We start from the raw sequence: 15,529 nt of genomic DNA on the forward strand, positions 1-15,529 counted from the left end.
ATATCTGCTGTTCCCACCCTAAGCAGGTTCCAGCGTACCAGCTGCCTTTGTGACTGTGTGCCGCCACCCAGTTCCCGCCTCCTTCTCCGTGTCGTGTCCGTAGCTAGGGCACCTTGCCACATCCGTGAGATTTGGATCATCGCTTTTGTTCTGTGGTAAGTCGTTGGGCATTGCGCCGGCGTGCTTTGGAGACAGGGCCAGTGCTAGTTACATCATTCTGACATGCCACGATGATTCGTCTTAGGTGGGATTCGGCTGGCTGGCGCTCTATTGTCGTTGGTCCCGATCGACGGTCTTTCTCGCTTCTGGGTCTATCCCATAAGGGATAGAGCTCAGCCGGCCCTCGGCGCACGGAGCTTTGGAATCACGCCTGTTTAGCCGGTGTGGGACCATGGGATGAAGATGATGTGGCGGGTGCAAAGGTGCTCTGTCTCACGAGTTAGTATCTGCTGCGTATGGAAATGGCCCATGCTGGAAAGGGAAACGTCGGCTTTGGAAGCCACTGAGAAGGTGGAGAACCATGTTATGAATAACAACATGTGGCACGGTAACCTGAAAGGTCACAAGCGTTAGGTCGAGAGAATGTGCTTATTGATATACCTTCTCAGCCTTGCCTCTTTCTCATTGCTGGGCGGGACTATTTTTCCTCCAGTGTTTCTCGAAAAGAGTGAAAGCCCGTACTTCGTACAGCCAGCCCACCCAGGGGCCTTATGGGAGTTAAAAGCTACTCCATGCAGCTACTTGCACCAAGTAATATTAATGTGGGAATAGCAAGTCCCTGTCAGTGAAAGCACTCACAAAGAAGAGGAATTGTCCAGAGAAATTTTCAGGGATCTAGATTCTATGGTCGTGTACTCGTGAAAGAGTCTGGTGAAACGTTCTTTCTCAGCCCACAGAGAATCCAGAGGACGGATGAAAAGGCCACTCTCAACACGCCCGTGAGATCGTAGCGAAACCTATTCATCTCTATTCTCTAACCTCGCTATCTATCTCATCTACCGACTATCCCGCATCTAATGCTGAATAAACATTTGATCAAACCCAACAACCTTCCACTCCCCAGTCTCGGTATTCAGCGAAACATTACTATGCCTCAACTCCCCGACCTGCAAATACCCCGCCTCAACCTCGCCCCCAGCCAACGGCCTCTGCAAATGAGACTCACTATGCTTGACAGTCCAATTCGCCAACGGCAACTCCCAGCTGTTCCGCGTCGCCACAGTCGGGCACCCAAAGTACCGCGCCTCCGCCTCGTCCTGACGCAGGTGCAGCTCGAAGTAGCCGCGGTAGAAGCCCTCGACCCACTTGAGTTCGGGGTTGACGCTGTACGTGTTTGCGGTTTCTTCGGCGGCCGCGAGAGAGTCGCCGCTGAAGCCGCCGCTGGAGACGGCCGTCCCGGCGAATTCGACGCCCACGGCGCCCGCGCCGGTTTGCGCGTTGTAGTCTTTTGTTCCTTCCCAGATCATGTCGGAGACCTAGACGTTATCATTATTAGCGCACATTGCCCACTTCCCAAGTTCCAGCCTTCTCGAGGCAGATAAGCAAAGCTGGTGAAAGGCGCGGGCATACCCAGTTAACATGCGAATCCCCCGCAATATTAATATTATTGCGAATATCATTCTCATACATATGCTTGAGGGTCCGATTCTGGTTCGCGCGGTAGGCGGTCCAGCTATCCGTGGAGAACGACAGGGTGCCGTCCTCATTCTGCTGCTGGATATGCGCAAAGACGAGCTGGTTGCCGATGACGCGCCATTTCGCGCCGCGCTCGTTCGATTCGGCCAGTTGGCGGTAGAACCAGTTTTCCTGGCGGGCGCCCATGATGCTGCGGCCCGCGTCGTCGTGGATTAGTTCGATGTAGTGTGAGTTGTCGCCTGGGTGTTTGCGTTAGTATTGTTTGTTTGTTTGGATTCAGGGGGGGGAGGGGAGAGGGAGGGGGATGTCTAACTGATATCCGTGATTGACCGGTCGTAGTTCCGCGTATCGATCATGATGAGGTCGAGGAGGTCTCCCATCTGGAAGTTTCGCCAGATGCGCAGGCCGTCGTCCATGTCGACTTGGCTTTGGGTTTGTTAGCACATGTCCATATCGACATTATACATTGCGCACGGCCAGATAAAAATAAAGAAGCTGGGAAGGTGAAGTAAAGGAGGCGTACGTACCGAATCGGCATCCACTCAAAGTACGCACGGACGGCATTCATCTTGCGCTGGTCGACGCTGATCTGGGGCCCATAGTTTAGGAATGAGTCTTCCGTGTTGCGCAGGCCGCTGTAGCCGTCGCGGTAGCCGTTGTTTGCGATCTCTGCGGCCTTTGTCAGGGCGGTGAAAATGGCCAAGGAGGGGGGACATACCATGGTCATCCCAGACGGTAATCCAAGGAAAGTTCTGGTGAGAGGCAACGAGGTCGAGGTCGGTGCGGTACTACACCTGTCAGCTCTCCATAAGCGCAGTTGGAGAGAGCATGTGCCTACCTGTCCGAGACGAGTGCGGTAATCATACAGCGAGAAGATCTCGCGCTGAGGCACAACAGCACGTTCATCCACACCGGGGATACCCTTCTCGTACTCGTAGATGTAGTCTCCAAGATGCACGACGAAGTCGACGTTGTCCTTGCGGGCGACGTTGCCGTAGGCGTTGAAGTAGCCGTTCGCTGCACACACATTAGCCACACTCGTCCAACCCAGGCAAATGGAAGAGGAAGAGGCGCATGGTAAGGACATACGGTAGTTACTGCAAGAATGCACCGCAAGCTTGACCTCCTCAACCTTATCCCGCTTCGCCGGCGAAGTCTTGGTCCGTCCAAGCGGACTCTTCACGTCGGACCCACAGACATTGAACTGGTACCAATAGCTCGTAAACGGCCTGAGCTTTTTGGCCTCAACCTTAACCGTGAAATCGATATCGCTGCTCGTATACGCGCGTCCGCTATCAACGACGCGGCGTCCCTCCCGATCGCGGAACACACGATACTCGACGCAAATCGGGTGCGCGCTGGCTTTCGCATACCGCTCGTTCTCGTGGTCGTAGAGCGGGACGTCGCCGGAGACGGTCACGTTGCTGTCGCTTGCCTCGAGGGAGGGCGCGATGCGCGTCCAGAGGATTACGCTGTTTGCGTAGGGGTCTCCCGACGCGACGCTGTGGGTGAAGTTGAGCTGCGAGGCGGAGTAGGGTGTCTCGTCGCGTTTTGCGAGACTGCGGCGGTGGATGGCCGCCGTGTCGATGCCCATGTTGATGTGGTCGCCGTTGAGCGAGGGGCTGCGGTAGTTGAGGTTGCCATTGTAGCTGGCGAGGGCGCCTGAGGACAGGGCCAGGAGGGAGAGCAGGGTCGATGCGTAGACCATTTTGGCTACGGGGGTGCGGAATTGAACAGATCGAGCTGCGGCAGGGCTCGGCTGCTCAGATCCAGGAAAAAGATGTTTTTGTTCCTGAGCTCAGAGTCAGGGGTATGTTACACAGGCGACCAGAAAGAGGCATTTATATGGCTATCGTGGCATCGTATATGTATTCACATCTCTACCCACGTCGTACAACGGCCCCAAGCTAAGCTACGCACAAACACCAATAACAAGGGCAACCTTCCACACACGCCTCCCCGCGTGCACTGAGGATATCCAACAATTGGAGAGCCACCGATTGCAAAGCAGGGACATTGCGATGGACAGAAACTACCCGGTATTGCAGCGGGGAGAAGGAGCGCGGACTGGAAGCCAAGACCGTCGCTTGGAGAAGAGAATCAAGATATGCCAGGCCGGATGGCGCATTAAGCACGTCTTCTTCGACGCCTCTACGCCCCGTGTCAATGCATCCGCCCCTGATTGGCGCCGAGCCCAGTGTCGATCACAGTACCTGCCAAGCCTTGGCGGGTGCTCCGCCGAATGAGAGGGGGGTCATTGTCAATGTGCGTCACTGCAGACCGGCAGTCGCGGGTAGGATCGTATGCAGGACACATTCTAGAATTCGAATGGCACTCTGACGGGCAGACGAAACCCCAAACCTCAATACGCATAGCGATACGTAACCGCCAAATCGCCCAGCTCCTCCTCTTCCTCCGGCGTGACCTCGGCGTCAGGACCCCCCTCCGCCATGATGCGGTCGCGCTTGGTATTCTCGTACCAGCATCCGACAAGGTATAGGGTCGACATGGTGGCCGAGAAGCAGCAGAACGAGAGCCCGATGATGTATCCGTTCCGATAGAGTGGGGCGTCTTTTTGCAGGAACGCGTATGTTGCGATGATGCCGCCGACTGGACTTGTTAGCGAACGCCACTTTATTTATTATACTTTCCTCCCTCCTAGACAGAGAGATTAGGAGGGGGAGTTGGAGTAAAAAAGGACATACTATTCCCAACCCCAATCTGAAACGCCGTCCCGACGAGTCTCCGTCGATGTCCACCAAGATTCATCCCAAACCAGCAGAGAAACACCGGGCTCGTACTGAAGCAGCCGCACGTCAATAAAAAGAGGGCGCCGTACTGCAGGTGATGGTGGTTTGTGCCGTGCACGTTGAGCAGGATGCCGAACCCGCTCATCCCCACGAGCAGCGGGACGATGGTGAAGATGTACCGGTTGCGAAAGTAGTCGGAGAGACAGGCAACTATCAGGGTACACCCGTAGGCCGCGGCCCAGGGGGGGATTGAGTAGAGTTGGGTTTTGATTTCTGTTTGTCACTATCCCCGTTTCGACTCGTTGGCGGTGGAGCTTACCTCCATAGCCGTATGTGTGGATGATTGTCGGGGCAAAGTAGGCGTAGCCTGGTCAGATTAGCTGAGCTCATGACTTGAACAGAGTGAGAGACTTACTATACCCAGCAACGGCCTGCCCAAGCAGCATGAACGCTCCCGCAAATATCTTCCCTGTAAACGATCAGCATCAGCATCAGCATCCGCACCGCCTCCTTCCTCCCTCCTCAATCTCAATAGGAAAAGAAAAGGCTCACAATCTTTAAAAACCCCCGCAATCTCTCTGACTCCAAGTTTAACACATTCCTCCAACCTCCCCGTCTCTTTGGCCAACTTCTCCCTGAGGAACTCAAACTCCCTCTCCTTTAACCACTTACAATCCTCCGGGAAATCCGGAACAAGATACCACACGACGACCGCCATAGCAATCGTCGCGCACCCCTCGAGGATAAACACCCACCGCCAACCGCTGTACCCGCGTATCCCATCCATCTTGCCGATTGCACTTGCGAGGAGGCCGCCGAATGCGCCGGCGAGGATGGTAGATGTTGCGAAGATCGAATAGCGCTTTTGGGCTTCAGTGCGCGCGTACCACATGCCGAGGAGGTAGACGCCTGTAAGTGGGTGTTAGCGGAGTAGAGCGGAGAGGGTGTGTGTAAGAGGTGGACAAACAGCCAGGTAGCATGCCGGTCTCAAACATGCCCAGGAACCAGCGGGTGACCATGAGCGTAGTCCAGCTCTCGACGAGGCCTTGCAGGATGAGGATTAGGCCGAAGCCAAAGGTGCAGAAAGATACTGGACGCGTCAACACGGTCGAACTCGGCTACAGCTGAGTTTGGGCAGGCCAACGCACACCAAACATGTGGACTAAGCTTCTTAAGAAGAATATTCGACGGAATTTCAAAAAGGATATACGGGACGAAGAAGATCATCAGCGCCGCGTTGTACTTTGTCCCGGACTCGATGTTGAGATCTTCTCGCATGCCGAGGACAGCGGCGTTGCCAATGTTTACTCTTGACGGACAATATCAGTCTCGATCCACAGAGTAGGAGGTTGATGAAGGTGAAGGTGATAAGCTCGTACCGATCCAGAAAGGTAATCATGTACATGACACACAGACACGGCAGTAGCCGGAAATCGATCTTAATCATGAGCTTCCGCTCGTTTATTGGCGTGAGCGCGAGCTCGGCATCTTGGAGCCGTTTATCGTCTGTGGACATGTCAGCGTTACGCAAGGCGACTGAGAGCCGATCGGATAGGAGGGCGTACTGGATACCCCCATTGCAACGTGAAACGACAGTCCGAGTGTACAGTGTGTCAGACGCAAGACCGGTGTTTTTTCTCGATATTAGCCAGGATGGCCGTGACAGGCATTATATATGTTGTTCTTCGCTACCGCGCAGCAGACACTCCCAACCCCTCTTCCCTATTCAGAGGTGGATACTAGTATCTCTCCTTGCTGATCTCCATTGATGGTGGGCAGCCCATGGTCGCACTGGGCTTTTGATTCGATCCAACGGGCCTTGTGATCGACACCTTGCTTGCTGCACTGTCGGCCTTGATGAGGTTAAGCCGTTATCACGGTTCTAGAACAGTTCTGACTCGCATAGTCTTGATCTTGACATTCCAGTCCGCTTGTAGGTGCATATGCCGTCTAATGGCAGGAACTGATGGACCGATTTAGCCGTCGATCTGCCGGGCCCTTGCAGCTCATGCACCGACTTCGAGACAGAAGCGTATGAGGGATTAATCAACCTCTTGAAATTCAGGCGCTATCATTATTTCTTGTCCCTACAATCTATGATAGCCACTGCCCGCTGCAGAACGTGCCTCTTATGACTCCCGCCCGGTCAATCTGTGTAACAAGCAAGAAAGGCACACATTCAAGTCCATCGCTGCTCATTCAACTTTGCTACTCTCGCCAGCTCTGTCGCGGAATATCCGTCTCCCGCCCAATTGCACCATCATAGTCGCCATAATGCCCGTACTTTCCATAATCCCCATACTTCCCGTACTCATCATAGTGTCCCGGCGGTTTGGTTGGCTCGTCGTCGCTCGTCGTAGTTGTGGTTGTAGTTTCAGTGTCAGTCGTAGTCTCACTTGTAGTCGTGGATGTCGGAGGCTTGGTCAGAGTCGGCTCGTCAGTTGTGTCCTCAATTGGGTCGTCGTGTCGTTTCTCTTTCTGCGCGTAGTAGTCGTGCTCATGGTACATGTGCATCTGCTCTCCCATCTTGTGCTTATCGTCCATTTCGATTCCATGGGACATGTCTATATTGAACGCAGGGCCGGTTTGCATCGCTCTCTTTGGAATCTCGTCGTGCATGTATTGGACGTGATGAATGTGCATCTTGTGTTCCATCTCGTTTTCCATCACATTTTCGTTCATCTCGATAGGCTTCTCTATGCCCATCGAGGGGGCCAGGGCGTCCTCCATCGGAAGCGCGATGGCCAGCCCGAGGGTGGAGGCGAGGAACCAGATTCCGGCAGGGGGGAGATGCATGGAGGATTGTTTGTGGTCTAGGCCGAGCTATGTGGTGGAAGGGCTTGAGGGACAGAAACCACAGAGACCTCTCCGGCTTGGCCTGCGTATCTCAGCAGATATTTGTGTTATATATTTATACTCGAAGTCGCTCTTCGACGGGCATTTCTTCTGCTTCTTCCTGTCATTTCCCATAGTATCATCAGCCGACATTCTCCCGTCGGTGCTTGATCATGGAGAATTTGGCATTGGACTCTTAGGCTGTTGCTCTGAAATGATCCAGACGGATTGCGGATGCAGTGGCACCTCAACGCTGGCACAAGCAAACGGGTTCTAGCCTCTGAGCGGATCAAAGACCAGGTTCCCCTGCTTTCTTCAATGCGCCTTGGATGGCTAAGCGTCTCTCTCGATCTCTTGACTCTTTTTAGCGCATTCCTGGTGGCCCCCTTGCGTCGAAATACCCCGCCCACCTCGCTCGGCACACCCGCAGCCTGCTCTTTGCACTGAACCCGTCCACCCTCAACCTCCCACCCACTCTACCAAACTCACCTGGCTGAGTACGAGTGATGCCTGTAAACACCTGTCTCACAGCTCGGCAACAAGCCGCTCTGGGCTCTGGCAGCCCGCATGAAGCCCAGATCTGCCCAGCGCCAAAACATGCCGAGGTTACACCTTGCAGGCGCCTTTCTCAATTTCACCTCCGCCCGAAAAGTCTCTCCAGCGCCGTGTCTGCGATGCTGCGGCCCTCCGCATGACCGCAGCAACAGCTTCATTTCCAATTCTCAGCGCGAAGGCGAGGCCAAACGGCTCCCGCGCCGGAGTCCAGACTCCTTCCTTTTGCCCCCCCCCTTTCTTCTTTATCGAGGGGTGCCTTGCAACCGAGCCTCGTATAATCGAACCAAATCAAAGTGCAACCTGGCTAGCAAGAATTTGACGACCACGTTGTGTTCTTGGGTGATGGAATCGCTGCGCGATGAGGAAAGATTCGAAGATAAGATGCGGAGCGTTACGCCAACAGACACAGAAGAAGTCAGTGAAAGACTCTTAGACGGAGCGAATGCGGAATGGGCACATCGAGACCACAAACGACCCCAGCGGTACGGACTGTGGTGGACAATCGCCCTCCTGACGATCGTGTTGTCAGGCCTGGCGGGCATGTTCATCGGATACATATCGCGCGATCTCGTTGAAGTCTGTTCGCGACATGTTTCGCATTATTGCATGTTGCATCCTCACGATGATTCTTGCAGCGACCGAACTGACTTGGGCAGCCCCCGTTCTCTCCCACGTCCCGGTAAAATACCACACGCAGCGGTTCAACGTGTCTCTCCTGAAGGAGAACGTGTTCCGGCGAGAGGCTGGGCCAGAGGTCGATGCAGCGTGGGAGGCGCTCGGTGTTAATTGTGCGCTCATCATCTTCCCCAATTCCTGATCTACTGTCCCAGCGCGGCAACGTTGACTTTGATGATCAGACCGACCGATCCGGGTCCCCGAACACGAAGCAGCGCACTCCGGAATCGCACCCGACCAAGTGCAGATAAGAGACGTCTACGGTGGCGGGTTCCCTGCGAATGTAGAAGGCTTGCATCATTTGCATTGCCTGGTCAGCTATTGACTCGCATACCTGGGAAGAAGACACTGCTGACTATGCGCACAGAACCTGCTCCGCCAATCCTTATACTACAACTACGAGTACTATCACGGGCAGGGCAAAGGCGCATTCAAGAATGACGATTTCATCGTGAGGAAGCATGTTTGTACGTACCCGTCCCCTCTCCCCTTTCTTCATTCCCAAGACACTCCCAAATGGAGAGTACACATCTGACCATTCTCCAGCCCACTGCCTTGACATAATCCGCCAACATCTAATGTGCACGATCGACACCGGCGTCATCGGGCAGGTATGGCTGTACCCCGACCACCCGTCTCCATTCGTCGACTTCAAGACGGAGCACCGGTGTAAGAATTTCGAGGATGTCAGAATCTGGGCGGAGAGGAATCAGTTGCCCGAGAAGACGCCGGGGGATTTTTTGCGGCCGCCGCGGGTGGGGGATCGGGTTTTTGATGCTGTGCCGTGAGGTTATCATAAGGGTTGGGTTAGGAGCAAGGTCGGCCGGTAGAGGGGGGAAACAGTTATCGAAGGCTTCGCGCTTCATTGAGCGCTGTCTATAGGTTCTATTTGGCCACACTCCAGCATTAGCATCTCTCTCACATGGTATAAGACATCAAGAAAACCAGTGAGTGTAGCGAGGTAGTCGGGGTGTGGCGTGGCATGACGGGGCCATGCAAGCCATTATCAAATGGCGATTACGCGGCCAGATGGGGTAGACAATTACCCTAATTGCTGCAGCCCCGACAGGTATACAGAGTTCAAGGGCTCTCCCTCATGTCCTCATGGTGCAGTCTGCCTGGCAAAGTCGAGTGAAGGGTAAGCGGGCTTTGCCCAAGCGAGATGGCTTACTCCGGCGACATCGATGCCTAGAGTCCCGTCGCTGGACGGCAAGGCAGGTTGTAGTGGTGTGTGACAGCCCAACGGCGTTTAACAACGCGGGATTAAAATTATAGCATCCCGATAATTATTATACACGTATAGTGCCCTATTCGACTCTGCTCTGTGTATACTCGAAGAACCGGGATACTGCTCTGAAACAGGTCATTGTTTCATATAGGTACTGCAGGATGGATTGTTTGGGATGGGGCAGCCACTGAGAGGCCATCCACCCGTCCAACAACGTCATTGTACACATCGAGGCCAATACGGCCTGACTTTACACAGTTGAGGATTAGAGCTAAGACGCCAATGTATCTTTGGTCTAAGCATTCCGAGTAAAACAGGCTTCCACGTACCAAAGATATCAAGAAGCACCGCAATATATGCTCTAACGACCCGGCCAATGTGAGCAAGATCAAGATTTGAGGGAAAGAATTAGTCAGGTCGTGTGACGGTGAACAAGCACTGACCATCCCCTCCATAGGAGACACAAGACACTTTGTGTGAGGGCCCAATCGCTGGTCGCTGGGCAGCACTTTCTTCAGGCAAAAGACGGCGCGTGGACCTCTGGAGACGTGTCATTTTTGGGGAGCCAGTGAAACACGGGCTCATCAAGCTCTCACTTCTACGGAGTAGTCTGCCTCGTGTTTTTCACTCCCTAATAAATGTTCGAAGCCTTTTGCCTTCCGCTCTGCCCCGTGTGTTCTTGACCTCGACTGCCTTAACTCACGATAGTTCCTGTCGCTATTCTCGGAACTCGCGAGGTCTGAGTCACCGCAGCTACCTAGCAATGCTCTGCTCCTACCCAGGCAACATGGTGTGCGGGTATGTCTTAGAAATGGATGCCTACTACCAGTGCTAGTGCTAATCGTATTCGCCTACAGCGTGCCTTCCCACAGCCCTCCTACAAGCGATCCGAGACCCACGAAAACGCCCGCTCGCCAGTAAAAGTCAGCCACTGTCACCTCAGTCCCCGGGCCTCCTTTCCAAGCATAACTCAGCTCACCGTCTTTGAGCTACAGGCTGGCGAGGCCCAACCAACTTCCGTCACCAAGGAGATCTCATCCGCCATCTAAGGGCCGTTCATATAACCCCCATCGCAAACCTGTATCCCGATAATAAGCGTAGGGAGGCGTTTAGGTTTGAAGCAATGGGCTTTTAAGGAGGAACGGAGGGGTTGGTTCTCATGCTTGAGCCCTAGTAGAGCCGAACCAAATTCAGCTTCGAAGGAGACCACCTCTGACAAACAAAGACTGTCCATATATTGCCTACCAGCACCAGACACCCGTGTTTCGATGGACTTCTACCATGGCCTCTAGGAGGAAACCCCAATTCAAGAGGTTTTATAACAAGTTCCGGTTCGCGTGGCCAAGTCGACGACTAAAGCTATAGGATTTATAGCCTCTCTATTCTGTTGCTCAACCATCAAAAGGATGGCTAGGCTGGGATCGGCAACTGGATAGCGGAAGATGAAGTACAGATTTAGCGTTTCTGCCATTTCCTCGTTGTCTGGTCCAGGACTAGAAAATGCCACTGGTTCAATCAGTGCCCATTCGACTCGAGGCGGCCATACCTCGCCCCCGCCCCCGATTTCTATAATGAAGGACAACGCCGTTTGAAGACAGAACAGTTGGAAGCTATCAGCAAAGATCCCGTAGCCAGACTCTCAAGTCAGCAGAGCTATTGTGGCTTTTCTACTCGTGTCAATTCGTCCTCCGTACTTGACTAACTCCACGGCCACGCTAGGGGGGATCCAGTCCTGGCCTCGCCCGGATACCTGGATATAGAATCGGTGACAGCGAGCACTCGGAATCCGTGAGTTCACAATCGACTTTGGGCCAACTTTACCGCTGTAGCGTAGGCGGGGTAGCCTTCATTTGGGAATCTAGCATCCCATTTGGTCGCGCTCTCTCTTGCTCTATGCCGCCCTGAACCACAAGATGAAGCAGATATGCGAATCTTTCTCCGTATGGAAATTGCTTGTGGGACTAGTGCACCACCATGGTAATTCAAGATGTGAATTCCTCCACGCGGTTCTGCGTATGCAGAAACTAAAGCAAGCTTTATAGCCCTTTTCTTCTTGAAGATCAGGTTCCCTAGTACCTCAGCAACTTCATATACGCACGAAAGGCGTTGATATCCTCCAATTAATGATCAAGGCGGGAATAGCCAAGCCCACAGGTGTCTTCGAAAACTAGAAAAACCTAAGCAGGGAATCTTAGGTTGTTCAGTTGGACTCAGCGTCATCGCTCTAATGTGCACTCACATATTGATCCATGAAAAGGCGCAAAATACGCCCATTCCTCACTCTCGAAAGGGCTGTCGGGCCATGCTACCTAGACTTTCATCTGTTATGAGACTGCGCGCTTCTAGGTTACATCGTGAACACAGCCTTGTGGCGAAAGAAAGTCAGACCACGTCCGAGTCGAAAATACATTCAATACTGACCTTTGAAGCTTCGCAGCCACATATAGACTGTAGAAGGGTCTGAGGCTGGCAGTCCGTCTTTGTTACAGTGATCAGTACCAGGCTCTAGTCAACTTGGGGCATGTGACCCAGCGCACGAGGGGGAACCATGCCGTTGCCCTAACCAAGACAGCAGTAATGCAAGACCAATTTATCCTCCATGAGAACTCATAATATAGCGCAAGCGATCAATCGTCCCGGGTCCTTGGCTTTTTGGCAAACATCCCCGTGGAATGCATCTGGTGTTTCCAGTCTTCCTTGGTCCAGCACGGATTCCAAGCAGCATATGAAGCACTGAGCCCATTTCCAGCATTCCTGTGCATTTATCCGGGCTCTCTAGAATTGGGTGGAGGCTCGCGATGGTAGCTGTGGAGTAATGCATGATCCCGGTGACCGGAGAGGTAGCGGTGTAGAGCGCAGGCAAGGGGGCCGTCGGATACCCACGGACTAGGAAGGCATGGCCGGTCAGCTCATCATCATCAGGTAGAGAAATAATTTGCAAGAGTCTTCTGGGGTTGTATTCCGTACAAACCCCTTCCTGGTCCGGGACAGAGTACAGAGTGTGGCATGCACACATCATGCCATGCCACGGGGACCTCCGGGCGCCGTGGCGCTGAGCAAGCAGGTTCTAATTAGCGTACGCATCCGTGAAGCCGAAATTGAGGTCGTCGTATGTGGTCGGTGACTCCAAGGTGTTGATTCTTGTGTGTTGCTGTGGCGATTTCCGTAGCATCGCCCGGTCAGCTTAGTGGCAAGATGGACCGGACACGCCGTGATTGATCATCAGCAAATGCCGCATAATCCAAGAACATAATATCGGACGCGCACAAGTGAGCTGAATGTTGATCTCACGATATTTCTCACCAGGAAAAGGACACCTGTTTCCAAACGCCGTTAGTCACCGACTCGGTCTCCCAATCTTAGGTTTCCGACACAGCCACCGCCCACTCTGGGCACCCAGGACTCGGGCATCTCTCTCCTCCGAACCTCGCAGTCCGCGCCGGTTTTCGCTGCGGTATAAAGCCCGTGGGGAATAATTCCTTTGAAAGTTTCGAGATACTCCAAGGGTGAATGAGAGGGTGAAATAGCCCAAGTCACTGTTGGATGGTGTCTCACCCCACGGGTTCGTGCCGTTCGACACTGATGCAGTGGGGTAAGTAGCGGTAAACGATACGCTGCGCGCCTCTGAAAGTCAAGTCTTGCCAGCGCACCCGCAGCTGCCTAAAGTTACCACTGCCCAAGGGTCTCGCCGTTTGAGGTCGTGATAGAATTGAGGGGGACTTCGGCGAGGGTTGCAGTTCCTCGCTACCTAGAGAGTGAGCCCTAAGCTTGAATCATGGTCTCCTGACACCCGAGGAGCCAGGAACAACGTGATGTCGCGGGTGAGAGTAAGAGAAGAAAAGAGAAGAATAAATGCAAGTGTGGTAAGGCCTTTGATCAGGGAGCTGAACTCGGAGTGAGAAGGTCACGCGGCGCGATGTCAGCGATTGACCAGATCAGCCGGATGCGCCGGGTATACGAATATCCTCAGTAAAGAAAAGACAAGGCAGTACGAAACTCAAGGGATTATTGAGTATACAATACATATTTAATCGTTTCCACATAAGAATCCCGAAATATCCTTTGTCTCAAGACATTCTACTGACCCATTAGGCGTAAAATCCTCCAATGCAAGAACCGAAAGCGCGCAAAAAGCAAGAATTCCAAGGAAACTATTTCCACCACCCTCTCCACACCTCGTAACTGGAAAAGAAAAAGGGCAAAAGCCTCCATACCTCCACGTCGGGTAACCATATGGCGTCTTAAGGCATCAGTCGCTCTGCTCACTGACAGAGAGGTCCTTTACGCCGTCCACCACTGTATCATATTCGGAAAGCCCGTAGCTGCGTTTTATAAACTCCACAAGGTCGCGAAACTGGCCAACCTCAGGGAGCCGCTTCGTGTGCGTCTCCACCTTGTGCAAAGCTGCCTCCTTGATTTCCGCGGCTACAGCTCACTGGTCAGGCCGTAACTGTTTCAAGAGGCAGGAGTGGGAGATCAAACAGGAGAAAGAGAAACGTACCTGTAAACTGCGCCTTAAATCCGTCCGCGATGACTCTGTCATCCTTGTATCGTGGCTGCAAAGAAAGGAGCATAATCGCACCAGGGACCGTCCAGGGACCCCCAAAGCAGTGTCTCGCAATATCCAATGCCGTCGTGACGTCTCCCTTTCTCGTCGCCACCTGCTTCTTGTCCGCAAAGAGCTGGCGGTAGTCGAGAACTCTCTTGGGCCAGCACTGCCACTGCTCTACGTCGGCCAGGCCAGGCTGCAGAGTAAAAAGCCCGAGATCGATCATTTGCTGGACAGATGCAAAGACACAGCGTCCTTGGATGTTTAGTGGGCCTTGAGTGAGATACTCGCCGAAATAGTACTCCGTCTCTCGGTATTCGACGAACTTCTGGAGGCGGGTATCAGCGTGCTCGAAAAGCTTCATAACTTCCATATCCTGTATAAAAGTTCCCTGTGGAAAGAGGCTGGTGTCTATAATGATCAGAGTGATATGTCTGAGGTCATCGCCGTCCTTGCGGTGTCGGTAGAGAGCATATTGCAGGGCGAAGAGCAGGGAACTCGTCCAGCTCAAGAGGTTGCATCCATCCTCGGCCCCTCGTTGCCAGAGGAGATGGTTGAGCAAGAGGTTGGCGGCTTTCTTGGGTGGGAATTGGAATAGGTCCGGAGGATGCCGACATACAGCAAAGGGTGCAGGATTGGAAGGTGGGCTTGTTCCAGGGGCTTGAGGAGCAACGAGTCTGTAAAGATATCTTGGGGTAGAATTTTTATGGAATAAAGGTAGAGATTGTCTCTGGGAAATGCTTGGTTGAAAAGGAAATGAGATTTGTTCTGCGGGGCAATGGACGTATATGAAACCAGGCATTGTTAATAAAGCGTTCGCAAGTCACAACTGATGTTGCACAACGTTGTTAGCAGGCGTTGATAGAAGAGCCTCAAGGGATGAACGTATGATTGAGGTGCAAGATAAATATGCCAGAGAACATTCGACAAGGGCTTTTATATGAATAGTTAAAGCTGCGGCTGCTGAAAGGCTGGGGTAGATACCCTGTGGCTCCCTCCATTTCATAACGAGGCTGCGCAGATCCGATCCATTCATAAAGAAATATTGCTTTTTTGAAAAGGATGTTGGGCAACCAACTAGGAAACATCAATAGGCTAGATAAGATGCTAGTGCTATGACACGGCATGTGTGTCAATGAAAGCCGACTCTGGGCAAATGTAATATGATGGATTTGTTGTTTATCTCCTGTTCTGGTATTTTCTGCTTGAGGTTGAAGCCTGTCAGTGACGCCTCCCCTGGAAGTCATTCTAGCTCTAGGACACATGCTATCCAATCTAGCCTCCAACCCCTTCGTACCAGGG

At 53.0% G+C, this 15,529-nt stretch overlaps 5 protein-coding genes across 5 annotated transcripts; 1 reads left to right on the forward strand and 4 right to left on the reverse strand.

Annotated features, from left to right (window-relative positions):
* Window positions 1-1,013: 1,013 nt before the first annotated feature.
* Window positions 1,014-3,364, reverse strand: BJX68DRAFT_274349 (alkaline phosphatase D family protein; the record flags this gene model as incomplete). Its single annotated transcript, XM_071047645.1, has 7 exons — window positions 2,725-3,364; window positions 2,474-2,652; window positions 2,354-2,423; window positions 2,163-2,304; window positions 1,949-2,061; window positions 1,570-1,874; window positions 1,014-1,475 (listed from the first exon to the last, which is right to left on the reverse strand). Exons 1-7 carry the CDS (start codon window positions 3,341-3,343, stop codon window positions 1,014-1,016), a joined length of 1,890 nt encoding a protein of 629 aa, XP_070892222.1. The 5' UTR covers window positions 3,344-3,364.
* Window positions 3,365-3,997: 633 nt separating this feature from the next.
* On the reverse strand, window positions 3,998-5,963 carry BJX68DRAFT_273377 (major facilitator superfamily domain-containing protein; the record flags this gene model as incomplete). The annotated part of the gene is made up of 9 exons (XM_071047445.1): window positions 3,998-4,245; window positions 4,341-4,658; window positions 4,705-4,752; window positions 4,801-4,854; window positions 4,938-5,294; window positions 5,353-5,475; window positions 5,534-5,694; window positions 5,765-5,891; window positions 5,951-5,963. The coding sequence occupies 9 exons, from the start codon at window positions 5,961-5,963 to the stop codon at window positions 3,998-4,000; spliced, it is 1,449 nt and encodes a 482-aa protein (XP_070892223.1).
* A 470-nt stretch (window positions 5,964-6,433) lies between these two features.
* BJX68DRAFT_250350 (uncharacterized protein) lies at window positions 6,434-7,638 on the reverse strand. The gene has a single exon (XM_071042248.1). The coding sequence runs from the start codon at window positions 7,179-7,181 to the stop codon at window positions 6,594-6,596; it is 588 nt and encodes a 195-aa protein (XP_070892224.1). The 5' UTR covers window positions 7,182-7,638; the 3' UTR covers window positions 6,434-6,593.
* A 518-nt stretch (window positions 7,639-8,156) lies between these two features.
* BJX68DRAFT_259815 (oxidase ustYa family protein) lies at window positions 8,157-9,238 on the forward strand (the record flags this gene model as incomplete). The annotated part of the gene is made up of 5 exons (XM_071043769.1): window positions 8,157-8,355; window positions 8,432-8,563; window positions 8,633-8,763; window positions 8,818-8,917; window positions 8,997-9,238. The coding sequence occupies 5 exons, from the start codon at window positions 8,157-8,159 to the stop codon at window positions 9,236-9,238; spliced, it is 804 nt and encodes a 267-aa protein (XP_070892225.1).
* A 4,091-nt stretch (window positions 9,239-13,329) lies between these two features.
* BJX68DRAFT_28630 (uncharacterized protein) lies at window positions 13,330-15,209 on the reverse strand. Its single transcript, XM_071048909.1, has 3 exons — window positions 14,180-15,209; window positions 13,893-14,103; window positions 13,330-13,755 (listed from the first exon to the last, which is right to left on the reverse strand). The coding sequence occupies exons 1-2, from the start codon at window positions 15,027-15,029 to the stop codon at window positions 13,928-13,930; spliced, it is 1,026 nt and encodes a 341-aa protein (XP_070892226.1). The 5' UTR covers window positions 15,030-15,209; the 3' UTR covers window positions 13,330-13,755; window positions 13,893-13,927.
* Window positions 15,210-15,529: the final 320 nt, after the last annotated feature.

This window comes from Aspergillus pseudodeflectus (assembly GCF_044049435.1).
Source record: "Aspergillus pseudodeflectus strain CBS 756.74 chromosome Unknown BJX68scaffold_109, whole genome shotgun sequence".
NCBI lineage: Eukaryota > Fungi > Ascomycota > Eurotiomycetes > Eurotiales > Aspergillaceae > Aspergillus > Aspergillus pseudodeflectus.

Coding starts and splice junctions, on each gene's coding strand:
- BJX68DRAFT_28630 (XM_071048909.1), bottom strand. CDS start 15,029: ATGCCTGGTTTCATATACGTCCATTGCCCCGCAGAACAAATCTCATTT. Junction 14,104..14,179: donor ATTTAAGGCGCAGTTTACAG/GTACGTTTCTCT, acceptor AGTGAGCTGTAG/CCGCGGAAATCAAGGAGGCA.
- BJX68DRAFT_250350 (XM_071042248.1), bottom strand. CDS start 7,181: ATGCATCTCCCCCCTGCCGGAATCTGGTTCCTCGCCTCCACCCTCGGG.